General features: G+C 33.8%; 2 protein-coding genes across 3 annotated transcripts; both read left to right on the forward strand.

Moving 5' to 3' along the window:
* The first annotated feature begins 7,501 nt into the window (after positions 1-7,501).
* Positions 7,502-14,746, forward strand: LOC140959197 (proline--tRNA ligase, cytoplasmic). 2 transcript variants are annotated; one of them, XM_073417032.1, is made up of 13 exons: positions 7,502-7,658; positions 8,263-8,329; positions 8,454-8,539; positions 9,072-9,164; positions 9,665-9,781; positions 10,985-11,172; positions 11,512-11,578; positions 12,295-12,417; positions 12,532-12,684; positions 12,884-13,168; positions 13,355-13,573; positions 14,179-14,272; positions 14,435-14,746. In XM_073417032.1, the coding sequence occupies exons 2-13, from the start codon at positions 8,296-8,298 to the stop codon at positions 14,497-14,499; spliced, it is 1,524 nt and encodes a 507-aa protein (XP_073273133.1). In that variant the 5' UTR covers positions 7,502-7,658; positions 8,263-8,295; the 3' UTR covers positions 14,500-14,746. The 2 variants fall into 2 exon arrangements, with proteins under 2 accessions (XP_073273133.1, XP_073273134.1); XM_073417033.1 differs by lacking the exon at positions 7,502-7,658 and adding an exon at positions 7,982-8,006.
* A 1,225-nt stretch (positions 14,747-15,971) lies between these two features.
* On the forward strand, positions 15,972-17,967 carry LOC140959618 (DNA polymerase II subunit B4). The gene is made up of 3 exons (XM_073417539.1): positions 15,972-16,248; positions 16,586-16,704; positions 17,573-17,967. The coding sequence occupies exons 1-3, from the start codon at positions 16,040-16,042 to the stop codon at positions 17,725-17,727; spliced, it is 483 nt and encodes a 160-aa protein (XP_073273640.1). The 5' UTR covers positions 15,972-16,039; the 3' UTR covers positions 17,728-17,967.
* Positions 17,968-18,117: the final 150 nt, after the last annotated feature.

Raw genomic sequence — 18,117 nt, forward strand, 5'->3', positions numbered from 1 at the left:
AGTGATATTTGCTGTGGCCAAGAAGATCAAAGAAGCATGATCAGCCTGTGATTAATCCACGATGGAAAATGTAATTGCTTTTTTGATTTGTATAACTAGAAAGACTCGACTTTCTTGCAGTGTTCTTTTCAATTTCATCCTTACTGTTTTCTTCGGATCAGAGTTCCAAACAAAATTCATACGAGGCCCCATATATGGTGGTGAATAATAACAAAATCATGAAAATCACAAAACATTGCTTTTTAATTATAAAAATATTTTTGTAGGATAATTGTTTAAATGTATATTAGTTTTTAAAACACTTTTTATTTTTTTCGTGTGATTTTTGTCAAATATATTTTTATGAAAATGTATTGATTAATCATTTATGTAATTATTTCACCGTATTTGATTAAATTTTATTTTCGGTCGAATTTCATGGTTATATGATATTTAATATTTGGAATTAAATTAGATTTCAATTATATGTCACCAAAGTGAGTTACTAATTTAATTTTTTTAATTTGAAGTATTAAGATATTTTTTTAAGTTTTTTTCAAACGAAGTGCAAATTATTATATCTATGTGAGTGTTAATCGGCCCAAAAGAAAGTTAATACTTGATAAAATGATTCATTTGTTTGTGATAATAAACATGCAACAATTATAAAGATTTATTAGTTTATTTTTCCATGAAAATATTGAATCAGTTCAAAGATAGGTTTCTTGTTTGTCATGTATTATTGTTAACGTTTGATTATTACAACAAGAGTACCACTTGCAAATAATGTTACTGTCTAAAGACTTGTTATTGATACTGCACTAGATATCTTGATATGGGAATTTTCATTTAGTTTAATTTTTTTTTAGATGAACATGCTATTTATATTATTATTATGTTTTTTTTTTAGCAAAAAATTGCTACTATATCTGCTAACCTAAGTTAGTGTCGATCCTTAATGGGACAAATTTTAAGGATTGGAAGGAGAACATTCTTATTGTTTTTGGCTGCATGGATCTAGATCTTGCGATCAGGATAGAGCAACCTACAGCTCTTACGGGTTCCAGTTCCCCTGAACAGAGGGCTATATATGAGAGGTGGGATCGCTCTAGTTGCATGAGTCTTAATGATCATTAAGCGCGGCATACCTGAGGCTTTTAAAGGTACGGTGTCCGACAAAGTCACCAAAGCTAAGGAATATCTCAATGAAATTGAGAAGTGCTTTGCGAAAAGCGATAAGACGGAAACAAGCACAATTCTGAAAAAACTTGATTTCCATGAAGTATAAAGTCAAGGGAAATATTCGAGAATATGAGAATATATTATGGAAATGTCCCACCTTGCATCGCAGTTGAAGGCACTTAATCTTGAATTGTCGAAAGACATGCTTGTTCATCTAGTGCTGATTTCTCTTCCAAACCAATTTAGTCAGTTCAAGATCAGTTATAACTGTCAAAAAGAGAAATGATCTCTTAATGAACTTATTTCATATTGTGTTCAAGAGGAAGAGAGATTGAAGTAAGACAAGACTAAAAGTGCTCATTATGCAAGCACCTCTAAAGATAAGGGTAAGAAAAGAATGAATGAGACTGCTAAAGGTCCATATGCAAAAAAGAACAAGCAAGATAAGGACAAGAAAGGTTGTTTTTCTGTGATAAGGATGACCATGTCAAGAAAAATTGTTCTAAGTACCATGCATGGTGTGCAAAGAAAAGGTTGCATGAGCTGCCGAAAGCCAAGTGATGTTGAAAGATGTGTTTATGTAGGTGATGGCAAGTCAGTCGAAGTGGAAGCAATAGGTCATTTCATATTGTTGTTAAGTACTTGTTATTATTTAGAGCTAATAGATACTTTTGTTGTACCGTCATTAGACGAAATTTGGTTTCTGTTTCTAGCTTGGACAAATATGGTTATTGTTGTTCTTTTGGAAACAATATGTTTAGGTTATCTATTAATTATGATGTTGTTAGAACTTGTTCACTTATATTTTATGACAATCTATATATGCTTGATACAAATGCTTCTTATATCGAAGTCCTAAATGCGGAATCACGTGGTACTAAGCGTAAATTTAATAATGAAAACGTCGGTGCATTATGGCACAAGCGATTAGGACACATCTCTATAAATAAAGTTGAACGAATTGTATCGATGAAATTTTGAACTCCTTTAATTTTACAGACTTAAAACAATTGTGTCGAATGCATCAAAGGCAAACAGACCAAAAGAAAAAAAGACAAGCATTTAGAGCCACAAAGGTATTGGAATTGATACATACAGATATTTGTGGACCATTTCCAACACCTTCTTAGAATGGTCAAGAATATTTTGTATCATTCATTTATGATTACTCTAGATATGCGTACATAATTCTTATTAAAAAAAATAACAGACATTGGACGTTTTCAAGTCATTTAAGACTGAAGTCAATAATCAACTCGACAAAAGAATTAAGAAAGTCAGATCTAATCGTGGTGGTGAATACTACGACAGAAATGACGGTTCAGGTAAACAACGTCCATGATCTTTTGTTCAATACCTAGAGGAATGTGGAATCGTTCCACAATACACCATGTCAGACTCGCCAAGCATGAATAGTGTAGCTGAACGACGAAATATGACTCTTAAGGATATGGCAAGGAGTATGATCAGTCATTCAACCTTATCAGAGTCACTCTGGGGAGAAGCATTAAAAACAGCAGTTTGCATTCTAAATAGAGTACCAACTAAAACAGCTATTAAAACACCTTATGAGCTTTGGACAGGGTGAAAAGCCAAGGCTAAAACGTTTTCATATTTGGTGATGTCCAGCTGAGGCTAGACCATATTGATCATATGAAAAGAAACTGGACTCCAGAACAGTCAGTAGCTACTTTATTGGGTATTCTGAGCGATCAAGGGGCTATAAAATTTTATGATCCCAAAGTAAAGAAAATATTTGAGACGCGAACAACAGAATTTTTTGAGGATATTGAGTTTGGGGGGAAGAATAAAGTAACAGACTTTGTTTTAGAGGAAGAATGTGTTCCAAATACTCTTCAAGAGGAAATGGTTCATATTCTTATGATTGATACCGATAATGTTCAAGATTGTATTCATGTCATTGATCAGGATATGATACAAGAGCAACAAGGCATTGTCAATCAAGTCCCAACCGAACAAACTAAACAACCTCAAGAACCATTGTCTGAAGAACAAGTGTCTTTACGGAGGTCCACTAGAGAAAGGAAGAGTGCTATTCTGGATGATTACATAGTGCTACTCCAAGAACATTAGGAAAATGATGGTATGGCGGAGGATGTCCAATCAATGTTCGTCAAGCCATGCAAGATTCAAATTCTCAAAAATGGGCCGAGGCAATGAGTGAGGAGTATAAGTCAATGCAAGACAATAAAGTTTTGGAACTTGTCTCATTTTCAGAAAGTGTGAAACCCATTAGTTGTAAGTGGATTTTCAAAACCAAATGAGATTCAAAAGGTAATGTGGAAAGGTACAAAGCACGTCTTGTAGCTAAAGGCTATATTCCAAAGCATGTGATTGGCTTTAAAGAGAAATTCTCTCCAGTTTCATCGAAAGACTCTTTTAAGATAATCATGGCACTTGTCTCACACTTTGATATGGAACTTCATCAGATGGATGTCAAGACATCTTTTCTCAATGGAGACATTGATGAAACAATCTATATGGTGCAACCAGAACACTTTGTATCGAGAAATCCGGAGAATATGGTTTGCAAATTTAAGAAGTCCTATGGGTTAAACCAAACTTCTCGTCAATGGTACCATAAGTTTAATCAAATAATTATCTCATTTGGTTTTGAGGTAAATTTAGTAGATGATTGTGTGTGTCATAAGTTCTGTGGGAGCAAGCATATATTCATGGTTCTATATGTGGATGACATTTTGTTTGCCACAAACGATATAGGTATGCTGAATGATACCAATAAATTTCTCTCTAGACATTTTGAAATCATTCTCGAGAGATTCTTGGATTATCGCAAAAGAGTTATATCGATAAGATGCTTAAAAGATTTGGCATGCAAGGTTGTAAGTCAGTTAACACCTCGGTCGCTAGAGGAGACAAATTTAGTCTTGAACATTGCCCTAAAGGAAGCCTCGAGATTTAAGAAATGCAAAAGATTCCCTTTGCTTCGGCTATAGGAAGTCTTATGTTTATTCAAGTATCTACACGTCCGGATATTGCGTACGTTGTTGGAGTGTTGGGCAGATATTTAAGCAACCCAGGAATGGATCACTGGAATGTAGCCAAACGTGTAATGAGATATCTAAAGAGAACTTGTGATTACATGCTCACATATAAAAGGTCGAATAATCTTGAGATCATGGGATATTCGGACTCCGATTCGCGAGATGCCAAGATAGCATGAGATCCACTTCAGGCTATGTTTTACTATTGGCTAGCAGAGCTATATCTTGGAGAAGTGCCAAAAAAGCACTAACAGCTTCTTCCATCATGGAGGCTGAATTTATAGCATGTTACGAGGCATCTAATCATGCAATACGGCTGAAGAATTTTGTCACTCGGCTGCGTATTCTAGGAGAGGTTGAAAGAACATTGAAATTGTTTTGTGACAATTGATTAGCCGTATTGTATTTTAACAATAATAGGAGTTCGACAAAATCGAAGCACATCGACATCAAATTCCTTGTTGTGAAAGTAAAAGTACAAAGTGAACAAATTTTGATAGAACACACAAGCACAAACTATAGCAGATCTTTTTACGAAAGGTTTGCCGACCAATGTTTTCCATGAGCATACTACTCATATGGGTGTTATTCAGATTGATGAAGTCTAGATCTAGCAGAAGTTTGTACTATATATTTTATGTTTGGTTATGCTGTTCAAACTTATGTATTTGGATATTTTCTGACCAGAAATAAAGTTCATTGTTTACTTTACACTTTGTTTAAATGAAGTTAAGGTTTTGATCTCACTTTGGTAAAGAAGGAAAAGTTGAAAACTCTCATGAAACACATTCATGATTGACCTCTGTCATTTGATTGTATGGATATGTGTGACCATTCATGGTTCAGTTGTGCTAGATACAGCAAAGACTGCATTGATACTATGTCGATATAATTAATGGACGAGATCGTTTAAGAAGTCTTCTGGTTGTGATGACAAAAGTTTTGAGCTCGTTAAGTTTAACACATTTATAAGTTCACATATAGCTCAGTGGGAGATTGCTGGAATTTTTTGGGCCATAAATATAATTATAAATGTTTGTATGTTATCAATTAAATAAGTCGTAAACTTATGTGGTTTAATTTAAAATAAGAATTGACTTGATGACGTAAATGTCATGATATTATTGTGTGGATATCATATAAAATATTTCTGGTTTGTTGAGGGTCCAAATTAGAAATAATAAAACTTGTTTAATTATTAAAAAAAAAAGTTATGGTCCCAATCTGCAGGAAGATCATCACCGAAAATTGCCCACAAAATCATGGATTCGGGTACGCTTCCACAATTATGATTATTACATATGTTGTTTCTTGATAATTGAATAGTATTTGGGGATTGTGTGTAGGGATGGCAATTTTCCCCGCGGGTTCGGGGCTCCGCGGGGAAAACCCGAAACGGGGCGGATTCGGGGATATGTTAATGGGTTTGGTTTCGGGTTCGGGGATTTTTAAAAATCCCCGAAATATATTGAGACGGGTTTGGGAATCCTATCCCCATACCAAACCCTCCCAAACCCGCCCCGATAATATATATATATATATATATATATATATATAAATATATAAATACAGCAATATATATGTATATATAAATACATATATTATTTTAAAAATTCGGGTATTTCAAACGGGTTCGAGGACGGAAACGGGGATTTTATCCCCGCGGGTTCGGGGACGGGGATTCCCCGATTAGATAGATCCGGGGATGGGTGCGGGGATGGGAGCGGGGATATAATTAGGGGACGGGAATGGGGATGGCAAACCCGCCCCCGCCCCGTCCCATTGCCATCCCTAATTGTGTGTTGAGATATGAAACCCAATTGTTTTATTTATGTTTTTTTTATATGTAAGTAATTTGATTCTTATCTAATCTGTAATTTTGAAATTATGAATTTTGAAAAATTGAAATGGGAGTTGTTTTATAAAATGGACCAAATTAGAAATGAATTTAAGATCTTCTAGGTAACGAACAACATTTTATCCAATGTGATAGGAGTAGGTCTCATGTGAGACCGTCTCACGGATCTTAATCCGTGAGACGGGTCAATCTTACACATATTCACAATAAAAAGTAATACGCTTAGCATAAAGAGTAATACTTTTTCATGGATGACCCAAATAAGAGATCCGTGTCACAAATACGACCCGTGAGACCGTCTCACACAAGTTATTGCCATGTGCTAGAGACATTCAACATCATAGAATTGGCACTATATTAATATATATTAAAATGAAAATAATTCACGGCACCAAATCTTTTTGGAAAAACTTAATAAATATGTTGCATACTTATCGTGTTTATTTTTTTGTCTACTAATGAGGTGATACTCACATATTGAATGTCAATTTGTAAATGTTTTATCAAATCTAACAGATTAATGTCATTTTTATTAGTGGACACGATGAGTGCATAACATATTAAAATTGTACGGATATAAATTTGAGTTGGGGGATGAGATTTATTGTAATTGAGTTTTGAATCCAATAACTCATGTTAAACTTCATATCTTCTTGGTTCGAGATTAATTTATAATCTAAACACGGGGCTTTGTACAAGAAAAGAGCCTTCCAATGATTCCACTCGATAAACTTCAAATTAATTTGTGTGGGTATAAGTGGGAGAAAGAACCACAGAGAGTCGGGAAAAAGAAAACAAATCTATCCTGATATCTACACTTAATTAATTGATCGAATTTATCACTAAAACTGAATTAATTGAATCAAATTAAAATTGATTAGACGTCAAATTAAAATCGATCATTTCGGTTAAGTAACCGTTATAAAATATATAAAAAAGTATAACTGAAATATGAATAAAATATATTATGCATAAAAATATTTAAAAATAATTTAAATTACATTTAAAGTTTAATAAAAAATTTCAAAACTTAATTATTTAATTCGGTTAACCGAATTTTTCTTAGAAAAACCAACCAATTTAATCGATATTTTATAAAATTAAAACCAAACTTTCGAAATAAATGAACGAATTTTTTATTAATTCGGCTCGGCGAGTTATATATGTGGATGAATTTCTTATGATTGGTAAACTTAAGATCTCATTTTAAATTTAAACATGATATAAGTACGTTGTCTATATATATATATTTTCAATAATAATAGAAACATGTGTATATATATATATATGTATATATGGATGAATTTTTTATGATTGGTTTTAAACTTAATATCTCATTTATATATATTTTTTCAATAATAGAATTAAGTATTTTTTTGTAAAAAATAAAATGAAATAAAAATAAATAAATAAAAACTTTCTGAACGCAATTGCCTAATACTATTAGAGTCAAACCAGTTGAGATGAAACCCGTTACAGGCAGTGCTAAGCGTAGATTGATACATATTAGGGTAAACGGACGATATTTGCGCCGCGCTTATTCTCCATTTCTTATCTTCCTTGAAGTGCGGTGGACACCGGTGTGGAGACGGTCGGGAAGCAAATAGTGACTGGTGATGATTATTTATTTCTTCACTATTTACTTGTCATTATCCAATTTTTCTGGTTGTGTTGATGTATTTCAATTTTTCATCAGTACATATAATTAATGGAGAAGTAATGGAATTTGTTTGATAAATCCGATGGGATTTGATTTGCCTGTGTCTGTTTTACTTTCGAACATTGCGATCTGCTTGAAAAGAGGAGCATCCTCCGAGATTAGTTGACGAGGGGGGGACTGATTCAGTGGTTCTTTAAATTAAGTGTTTTTTTATAGTTTAATTGAACGGATAATAGTTTTGCTAGAACGAATGATTTGATACAACGACCAATTCTCCTCTCGGTCACCTGCAGCTTCCCCGGCACTTGTTTTCTCTTATTTTTTGCTTCCGTTTCCTTCATACCACAGTGCTTCTGCGTCCTGGGATACTTTTGCACTCCGATCTCATTGAACATTCAATAATTATCAATGCTTTTGTATCCACTGGATTCTACCCTTACGATGTTCGACAATTCACATACTGAGCATTTCTCAGCAAAGCTAGTTTGGTGTAATGTAATTGTATTGCAGTGAGAATGCATTTTACTCCAGCGCCTTCATTATATTTTTATCTACAGGTCATTTGCTTTGAATTTGGGTGAATTTCTGCCATGGCTGGTAAAGATGGCAACAGTTCTGCTTCCAGTATGTAATCTCAAGCACTTTCCTCATCTCAGAGCCTCGTTTGCATTCCTTTTACTTTCTTTTCTCTCCTGTTTCTGTATGTATCATGCATAGACACTTACTTATTCCATTACTCATTTCCCAGAAGGAAAGAAGAAGGAAGTGAAAAAAGAGACTGGGTTGGGCCTTTCTTATAAGAAAGATGAAAACTTCGGAGAGTGGTACTCTGAGGTATGATTGAATGTGAATTCCGGTTTGATGATGCTGTTTCTGCATTAATTTTTTGGAATTCTAGCCTCTAGGTGTTAGGGAAGAAAATAAATAGAAACACAAAGAGTTACTACATGAAGGAATACAAAATTTACCACAGTATTATTTATTAGTTACTCATTTGTCCCAATTATATAGGCTTCTACATTTGGTAAAAAAATTTCTTGTTTTACTAATGTAACCCTGTTAACAAAGTTTTGGAAAGTGTGCAACCATTTTTTTGAATGGATTAAATAAAGATAAAATATAAAGTTTGTTTGTAAATTTTGTTTTTCCAATGACTTTCTTGATCTGTGTGAAAGAGTAAACAAACCTATATATATATGAGATGAAGTTCGTATTTTGCTTTAATCCTGTTTGTTCATGCTACATTTTTTGTTTCATTATGCTTATTTGAGAAACATGGATCTACGTCATACTTAATTTAACCGATATGATAGAATTAGAAATATGATTTGTTCAATGTTATCTTCCGTTCCCTTTATTTTTTCAGGTTGTTGTCAATGGTGAGTTGATTGAGTATTATGACATATCTGGATGTTATATTCTGCGTCCTTGGGCAATGACTATTTGGGAGATCATGCAAGTAAGTATTCGGCAATATACACGCATGAAATTCCTCGAACAATGACAAAAAAATCACTTGGTTGTTGGATTAGAGAGTTTCTTGCATGGTGGTATCGACCAATATAGAAAAAATTATCCATATAAATTGGCTTTTATTAATTATATTATTGTAACTCACATCTCACATGCGACTATTTAAAAAATATGTATAATCTCTTATACAACTATTAACCAAATTTATGTTTTTACTGACCTTCTATTGATTCATTTGTTGTTTGGCAATGAATTCTACTTTTTTACAATCAGCATTGCAGGTTAGCTGATTGCTTTTATACTTCTGCTGGTAATTGGTAACTTTTTGGTATTCAGGGGACAACTCTATAAAAAAAATGCCATACTGCAGAGAATTAGTTTTTTCTTACTGAACAAATATGTCTCCCACTTGACATTTTCTTATTTACTTTGGTCATTAATCCATGTCTCTCTTGCTAAATTTTTTGTCACCATCTAACTTTGCAGGCCTTCTTTGATACTGAAATCAAGAAAATGAAAATAAAAAACTGCTACTTCCCCCTGTTTGTTTCTTCTGGCGTCTTAGAAAAGGAGAAGGACCATATAGAGGGGTTTGCTCCTGAGGTTAGATTCTTATGCTGGTACATTTTTTAGACAGATAATGTCACGTCCCGAGACCGATGCTATTGACATCGACATTGTCTCGCTATCACATAGTTGCAAAACAGCAAGCGTTAGAAGTATATAATTTACAAACCAGTCTATTTATTCATGAATAGAAAACATTGTCTTTACAACTACGAAATAATAATAGAATGTTTTACAGCAGCGGAATGTAAAACATTAATGATGGTGCAGAAACATACAGTTTGAAATAAACTGATAACGAAAATGAAAGTTAGACATTGTCTGGGTTTTTTATCCATCCTCTAACTGATATTCATTTTTATCAGATAGGGATGGGTGATATTGCCGTCACTCAGTAAACATGATAATTCCTCCCAGCCTTTAAAATCATTTTTTCAACAAAAGCAATGATACAGATATATACAAAAATATTCTTAATTTTTTTCAGGAATAAACGTGTATGAGAATTAAGATATGCACTGAACAAATTATGAAGTTTACGACTAAATGATATCAGTCCTCTCTTCTCAAGGGTGAGACAAGTAATCAGGAATGTTCAGAATATATATTCCTATCATTTGTTCACAAAGTTCCAGTGCTTTGGAAATATAGATTTCAGAAATCAAATTTTAAACACATAATACATATATGTTGGTCGGTTTTAAAACATATATATATCTTTTCAAAACATAAACCCACTTATACAATTGTTCTTGAATAAGAAAAACATGTAAAATGATCGACTCAAAAATGGTTAGAACAACATTTGGACAGAACTTCGGCTTGAAAACCTAGAAAATGGAAGAAAAATTTTCCCCTTCTTGCTGCTGCTGTGGCTCGAAAATTTGGAGTCTTTTGTGCTTGATAATATTTGATTTTCCTTAAGCTCATGTCACTATTTATAGTCTCCAAAGAGGTAAGCTGAAAGGTACTTATTATTGTCCTCTTTAAATGCCTTAATTCTCTTTTATTCAGATGTTATAACTCTTAGCAGTTCAGCTTAATGAAACATCTTCTTTTCCTTTTTATTTTGAGTTTATGACTTGTAAACGACATATAATGTGTGATAATTACTGGTGTAATGTCCCTTAATTTCCTTGTCGTTAATTTCCTTGCATGTTGATAACAATCAATTTCGGGTCTTCACGAATGTGCATTTTGTTGTGTGTTTTTTAACTACAGTTTTGAAATGATTTACAGGTTGCATGGGTGACAAAATCTGGAAATTCTGAGCTGGAGATGCCCATTGCCATTCGTCCTACCAGTGAAACCGTCATGTATCCATACTTTTCCAAGTGGATTAGGGGACATCGTGATTTGCCTCTGAGGCTCAATCAGTGGTGTAACGTTGTTAGATGGGAATTTAGCAACCCCACTCCATTTATCAGGTGATTATATGATGAGATGGTTTTTGGGTTTCTTCTTTTTTGATGTGGCCATCTGATAGTATTAACTTGTAATTTCGTTTACAATAAAAAAAGGTATTAACTTGTAATTATTTACATAACTTGCATCAACAGGTTATTTTAATTACTAATCCTTTTTCTTTAATATTATCTCTGTATTGTAATTTGTATACATGTATATACTAGTTTGGTTATTATATTTTATGTACCAATAATTGAAGAAAAGATTTTTGAACAGCCTATATATCTTGTGAAGGCAGGAAGGAAAAATAGGAATTTCAACCTGTACTTCCTTATTTTATGTTGTTAAAATTTTTGCAGGAGTCGCGAGTTTCTTTGGCAGGAAGGTCACACTGCTTTTGCAACCAAAGAGGAGGCTGACACAGAGGTACTTTCGTGTTAGCTTATGGATATGTAAGGTCAATTACTATTGTTGTCTGTGTTTATGTCAATTTGATAATTTTGATGTGTTCTGGCTTATGTTTTTGGAAATAATAAGAAACATTTTTATTTTACTGGTGATGATGATTTGTAGTATTTCGAGTTTCAATAAATGTTCTACGAGCAAATAATAGTGTGCTTATCTTGACCACATTTTTGGGTTCGTCCTTTTTCATGTTTCTGTACTAATTTATTTTACTATTTTATCGCTAGAATCAATCATTTATCACTTATGTAGGCCAGTGGTTAAGAAGGAAATCTCCTCCCTTTATGGTAATCAGTGGCTTCGGAGAGGGTTTCGTGCCACTTATATAGCATCCCTCCATCCCAAAAAGTGTTGTGTTTTTCACATGTTTAAGCCATGTCCCTGACCTGAGGTGTTTGACAACATATTAGCAAGTTGATGTTTGTCCTGCAGAGAAGTTGTGCGATATACCTTCGTGAAACGGCTATGCTTATGATGCTTTGCTGGATTATTTCAGTTCAAAAAGCCTACATAAGTTGTCAACTATTCGTATGCTGCAGTATTTAATCAGTCAACTTCTTGGTTCAATGTTTTCGTTATTGTGTTCTTATTCCTAATATTGTTGATAAATTTTGTGAATTTGTTTGATCAACAGTGATGATTTCTTGTTATAATCTAGTGTTTTTCACTTTGTACAGGTTCTTGATATTTTGGAACTCTATAGGCGTATATACGAAGAATTCTTGGCCGTTCCTGTTATTAAGGGCAAAAAAAGTGAGCATGAGAAGTTTGCTGGTGGGCTTTATACAACAACCGTTGAGGTTGCATAATACGATGTCATTTTATGTTAATTTTGTCATTATATTTTGTTCTAAATGCCTGCGAAGAAACTTAATTTCCGTGTTTCCCATGTGGTTCTGAATGTGCAATGACAGGCTTTTGTCCCAAACACTGGACGTGGTGTGCAAGCTGCGACTTCACACTGTCTGGGCCAGAATTTTGCGAAAATGTTTGAGATTAATTTTGAGAATGAAAAAGGAGAAAAGGCTATGGTCTGGCAGAATTCATGGGCATATACTACTAGATCGGTAAATTTTACTGTCATTTTTTTTTAATGCTCTTTAATTTTTCAATTCTGGCAAACTTTCATCACTGACTATTGCTCTTTCAATTTTTTTCATTTTCATCATAATTTCATGATCTGGATTTTCCCGATTAAAATTTATGATTAAACTTCACTTATTGTAATCTTTTGCTCGAATTCACATTCTTTCACATGTATGGCAGATAGGGGTGATGATAATGGTTCATGGTGATGATAAAGGCTTGGTGCTGCCTCCTAAAGTTGCATCTGTCCAAGTTATTGTAATCCCCGTTCCCTATAAGGATGCAAACACTCAGGGAATCATTGATGCATGTGCAGCCACTGTAAAATCCTTGGATGAATCTGGGATTCGTGCTGAGGCTGATTTTAGGGACAATTATTCGCCTGGGTGGAAGTATTCTCATTGGGAAATGAAAGGTGTTCCTCTTAGGATTGAGATAGGACCAAAAGACTTTGCCAATAATCAGGTAACTGAATGTTGATTTGCAAATTTTTGGTTGTAATTTTTTGCTCACTTGGCTGCTAACCTACAAGAACAGAGATCTTTCTTAGCTAACAGTTCAAAGTTACATTATCTTCGGTTCATTACGTAGGTCTTGCATGATCTTTTATATTTGTTTTTCTTCATATGATTTATTTTGTAATTGTATTAGGTGCGTGCTGTTCGACGTGACAATGCTGCAAAAATCGATATTCCTATGGCTAGTTTGGTCGAACAAGTGAAAGACCTTCTTGATAATATTCAACAAAGTCTTTTTGATGTTGCAAAGCAAAAACGAGATACCTGCCTCCAGGTTGCGCATACCTGGGAAGATTTCATAGAAGCACTAGGGCAGAAGAAGATGATTCTGGCTCCATGGTGTGATGAGGAGGTGTAACATCTATTCCTTTTTTATTGATCCTGCTGTGTTACCAGGATCCTTTCAGTCTGTTAATATGCTTAGTGAACTTATTTTACGTGAGCTAGTACAAATCTGTGCATCATATCAGGGATCAGCAGCTGATGGGGAAAAATAATTTCGACCATATAACTCAATCAAATTTAGATGCAGATTTTGGTTATGAAACCTCATATTTTGAAGGTTTTATAACCATTTTTCTGAAACAATAATGTTTCCTACTGTACTAGTTTCTGCAACTTTCATGTAAATTTCTTATTTTCCTTCCAAAATCCCCCAATTCCATGATAATTTAGCGGCCAATTTTGGGGTGTAGTGCATTGCTTTTACATCTACACGTTCTCCAAATCAAGAATTCTGCTAGATAACACAGTATTGCTCCTCAGAAATCTGGAAACATTTGTGAGGCATGAAATGCATATTATTTTGTTTGAAATCTAACGTCATTAATGCATTCAACCGTAGTCTTTTTGGTTACTTATTTGTACAACCTTCTTGACTAATTCTTGTGGAACTATCTGAGCAAAGGACTCATGCTGCATCTTTTGTAATATTGTGCTGAATGTTAAATTCTACAGGAGGTTGAGAAGGATGTGAAGGCCCGTACAAAGGGCGACATTGGTGCAGCCAAGTCACTGTGTTCTCCATTTGACCAGCCCGACCTCCCAGAAGGTACGCATGTGATTGAAACTTTGTCGTCGTGAATTGTTGTGACGTGAATCCGAACTAGAGATAAATAAATTGGCGCATGTGGAAGTATCTTGCTAACCATATCACGAATCGCTAATCATGATTTGATAAGCGACCAAGTTTCTAATTCCTTCTCATATGCAGGTACATTGTGCTTTGCCTCAGGGAAACCTGCCAAAAAGTGGACCTATTGGGGCCGTAGTTATTGAAACTTGAACGTTTTAACTTGCCATTTCAGTCTAAATTAAGTTGTGGTGACGACGATTTATTCGAGATTTTGGTCATGGGATTTTGAAACATATTTCAGATTTTTTATATTATTGTTTTTAACAGAGTTTTACGGATTATATAAACCAAAGTAGTTTGGTTGAATGCCTACACACTCGACAATGACCTGTGTAGGTTTGTGACATTTCGAATGAAGAAGTTTTATTAAGAAATTGGTTTATAAAGTAACCAGTATTTTTTCATTTTGATTGGGGTTTTATTACTATGGAGTCGTTTGAGAAAGCTAAAATCAAGAACCCAAGAAATGTGGCACTTGGTCTTTGGAATCTAGTTCCTCATTTGACCAAAAAAAAAAATTCATTTTTAACTATCATTATTTAAATATAAAATTAATTATCCATCAAAAGATTACTTTTAAAAAGTTGATGGTAATAATAGTTACATGTCTAAACTTGTTTGGTATCGGTTTATTTTATGGCGTCTGTAATGGCTGTCTTCAAATAAATACTGAAATCAATGAGCATGTGGAAATATAATCCCTCTTCTAAAATTTAAAGAGTTCATTTTTTATTCATTAAATATATAGTCAAGTTTTTATGTTTAATATTATTTTAGTAATTTATTTATATTATTAAATATATTAATTACTTCAAATATTTTTGTAACTTAATAAAAATTGTTTAGTAAATTTACTTTTTTAACAATTTTATTAATCTACGTGAAAATATATATAAATCTATATATACGGAGGAAGAGAGTATATTTTATGCTACAGTGAGTCATGAATTTGTGAATTAAGTGGATTGGGAATTATGTTAATATAAATTGTCTATAATTAAAATATCTATTACATCTAAGCATAACAAAGACAAAGGTTTGGGATCATGGTCTATTTTGTTTTTGTTTTTTTTTAATATCATTGATTCAAAAATAAATATTGTACAAACCGACAACGCGTCCGTCAATACACTCATAATAGCACTATAGCTCTTTATTTACGGAATGACACCTTTGTAAAATTGTTGTATGTCTCTTGGCCTTTGCGGGCTATTTATTTATGAAAACTTCACTTTTTAAAATTGCAGTAACCCTCTAATTAATTTTTATAATTATCCTTAATTTAATATAAATCAAATTAATTTGTACCTCAGTGTGGCCCACTTCTTTCCATTTTCCCCTTTGATTTTTTTATTTATAGAATACTGCTTTTGTAAAATCGACGTACGTTTCTTGTCATTTGGTTATTATTTGCTTATGAAAATGTCACTTTTCAAAATTAAATATAAAATTTATTAATTTTTATAATTATGATATATTTTTTTATTTTAAATTATAATTTTTTTATTTTAATATAAATATAATTAATTGAAAAAAATATAATTTGGGTCAATAGTAAATTGGGCCCAGTTATAGGCCTCGAAATTTGAGCCAATAAAAATTATTCACTCGAGCCCTTCAAGTTTACTTACTTTACTGGCGGAGGGAGTATAGGTTAAGCTTCGCAGCTGCCGGGAAACTAGAATGGAGACGGAGACGGAGAAGGAGAAGGAGAAGGAGACTGCGGAGAAGGTGCTTTTTCAAGTAGAGGAACTGCCGAAGACTATCGTGCGCCGTTTGGTGAAGAATAAACTATCACAGCTCTCCGCAGATTCCGAAATCTCAGTGCTTCGCGATTCTCTTAAAGCGTTCTCCGAAAGCGCTCGTATTTTTATCCACTACCTCTCTGCTACGTAAGAGCTCGAGCGCTACAGATGATGATTAATTTTTTGTGTGGAATTTTTAGTGATGTTAGCTAGGGTGGTGATGTTAGCTAGGGTTTAACGTGGAAGATGTGTGTCTTCGTGTTTGGAATTTTAGAAGATGGTGTTTATTTGAAGATTCTTTCAGTTGGTATTTTTTTTTGGTGATCACGAATGAGCTGTTAATGATCTGAGTATTGTGTTTTCGGAATTTTTGGTCAAATTTTCTGTTTCAATTTTGGAGGATTTTTGTGATTGCGTGTCTTGAATCATTTCTGATTTTAATTAGTCCCTTTTTTTACTATGCGTTATTTCTTGATGTATGAAGTGCCAATGACATATGTAAGGAATCAAATAGACAAATAATTAGTGCGGAAGATGTTTTCAAGGCACTAGAAGAGATAGAGTTCACTGAATTCATTGCCCCTCTCCGAGCTTCTCTTGAAGGTTAGCACTTTATCATTGAACTTGTTTTTGTATCTTCTCATTTTCGAAATGCATGATGTACATGCTAGTTGCGTGCTAGTCAATGATGTTTGAGCAAAGCTGAGAACATTATTACCTTTTATCAGCTTCATTTGTTGAATTACTTCCTTATCTGATTGAAGTCCGTGTCTCTCGGGCCTAGACATGCTTTAAGCCTTATTTTGTGAGGTAACGGACTATGTGCTTCCCTGGGTTTCAAAATACTCGGCTTGGTACATCAGAAAGATGGATATTTATATTTATAGTCTACTGGCATAGGAGCCACCTAGTCATGGATATTATAGTGCCTGGTGAGTTAGAACAGTGTTTGATGGAAGAGATTTTGTGTTTTTGATACCCAAGATTTCTTCAAAATAAGATGGCAGAAACAGGTGGTTACCGCATTTCATTCACGTGTGCTTCTGGAACAGTGTTTCTTTTTATTATTGCCTGGGCTTCTTTAGATGCAATTTTTACCATTTAGAGCTGGTCAGTGTCATTCATATAGTTCTCGTTCCTTCCCCACGGATGTTCCAGTTACCCACTATGTCTTCTGCAACTGACCGATTTCATCTTTGCTTCTTTTTTTATAGCATAATACATCCTTTTTCTTAGAAAATGTTTGTTTGCTGATTCAGTAGAACTGGAGTAAAACAAACCATCAGTAGAAAAAAAAAAAAAGGGTGTTCAAGTGATCAACTGTAGTAAGATGGCATCAAATGCATCATAAAATTATTGAATTTCTATTTTAAAAAACTATGAGCATTGATGAGTTCTCATCTCTTCTGTTTAACCATTTGATAAGGTGATAAGTGACAATAATCTTGGTACTGTCATTATGTTGTGACAGAGTTCCGCCAAAAAAACAGTGGACGAAAATCCGGATCATCAAAGGCCAAGGATACTAACAAGAAGGCAAAAAAGAATGCGCAATCTTCGCAGAACGGAGATGGAAGCAAACAACAGGAAGACCACAACAATGACGATGAGAATAATTCAGATTGACTCAGTATGCTGCGAATTCTGATCACTTTCTATACTATGTTTCAGAAAAGTATGTAGTCTTGGATTACTTGTTCTCCGCCCAGTTGATTACTTTGTTGGATGGTACAATATCGTCTGTTGGATGGTATCGCGTGGCATTCCTGTTAGCGTTAGGCTGCTAACTGCTGATATTTTGTGGCATTGCTTATTATTGTGTTATGGATAAGACAAATAAATAGAGTTTTTCATATTCCTAAACAATTTTCATGATATAGAACAAAAAGTTGTGTATGAAGATAATGGCGGCACCTTTGTTTGTAAAATTTTGTAATGAAACCTGGTAAGTTGCTTTGGTTTGTTTAATTATGTTGAATCTATAGCAATGGATGGGTATCCATTGTACAATACTTC

The sequence above is a fragment of the Primulina huaijiensis genome, chromosome 15, assembly GCF_012295235.1.
Source record: "Primulina huaijiensis isolate GDHJ02 chromosome 15, ASM1229523v2, whole genome shotgun sequence".
Taxonomy (NCBI): Eukaryota; Viridiplantae; Streptophyta; class Magnoliopsida; order Lamiales; family Gesneriaceae; genus Primulina; species Primulina huaijiensis.

Coding starts and splice junctions, on each gene's coding strand:
- LOC140959618 (XM_073417539.1), top strand. CDS start 16,040: ATGGAGACGGAGACGGAGAAGGAGAAGGAGAAGGAGACTGCGGAGAAG. Junction 16,249..16,585: donor ATCCACTACCTCTCTGCTAC/GTAAGAGCTCGA, acceptor TGATGTATGAAG/TGCCAATGACATATGTAAGG. Junction 16,705..17,572: donor TCTCCGAGCTTCTCTTGAAG/GTTAGCACTTTA, acceptor ATGTTGTGACAG/AGTTCCGCCAAAAAAACAGT.
- LOC140959197 (XM_073417032.1), top strand. CDS start 8,296: ATGGCTGGTAAAGATGGCAACAGTTCTGCTTCCA. Junction 9,165..9,664: donor CTATTTGGGAGATCATGCAA/GTAAGTATTCGG, acceptor CTAACTTTGCAG/GCCTTCTTTGATACTGAAAT. Junction 14,273..14,434: donor CCAGCCCGACCTCCCAGAAG/GTACGCATGTGA, acceptor TCTCATATGCAG/GTACATTGTGCTTTGCCTCA.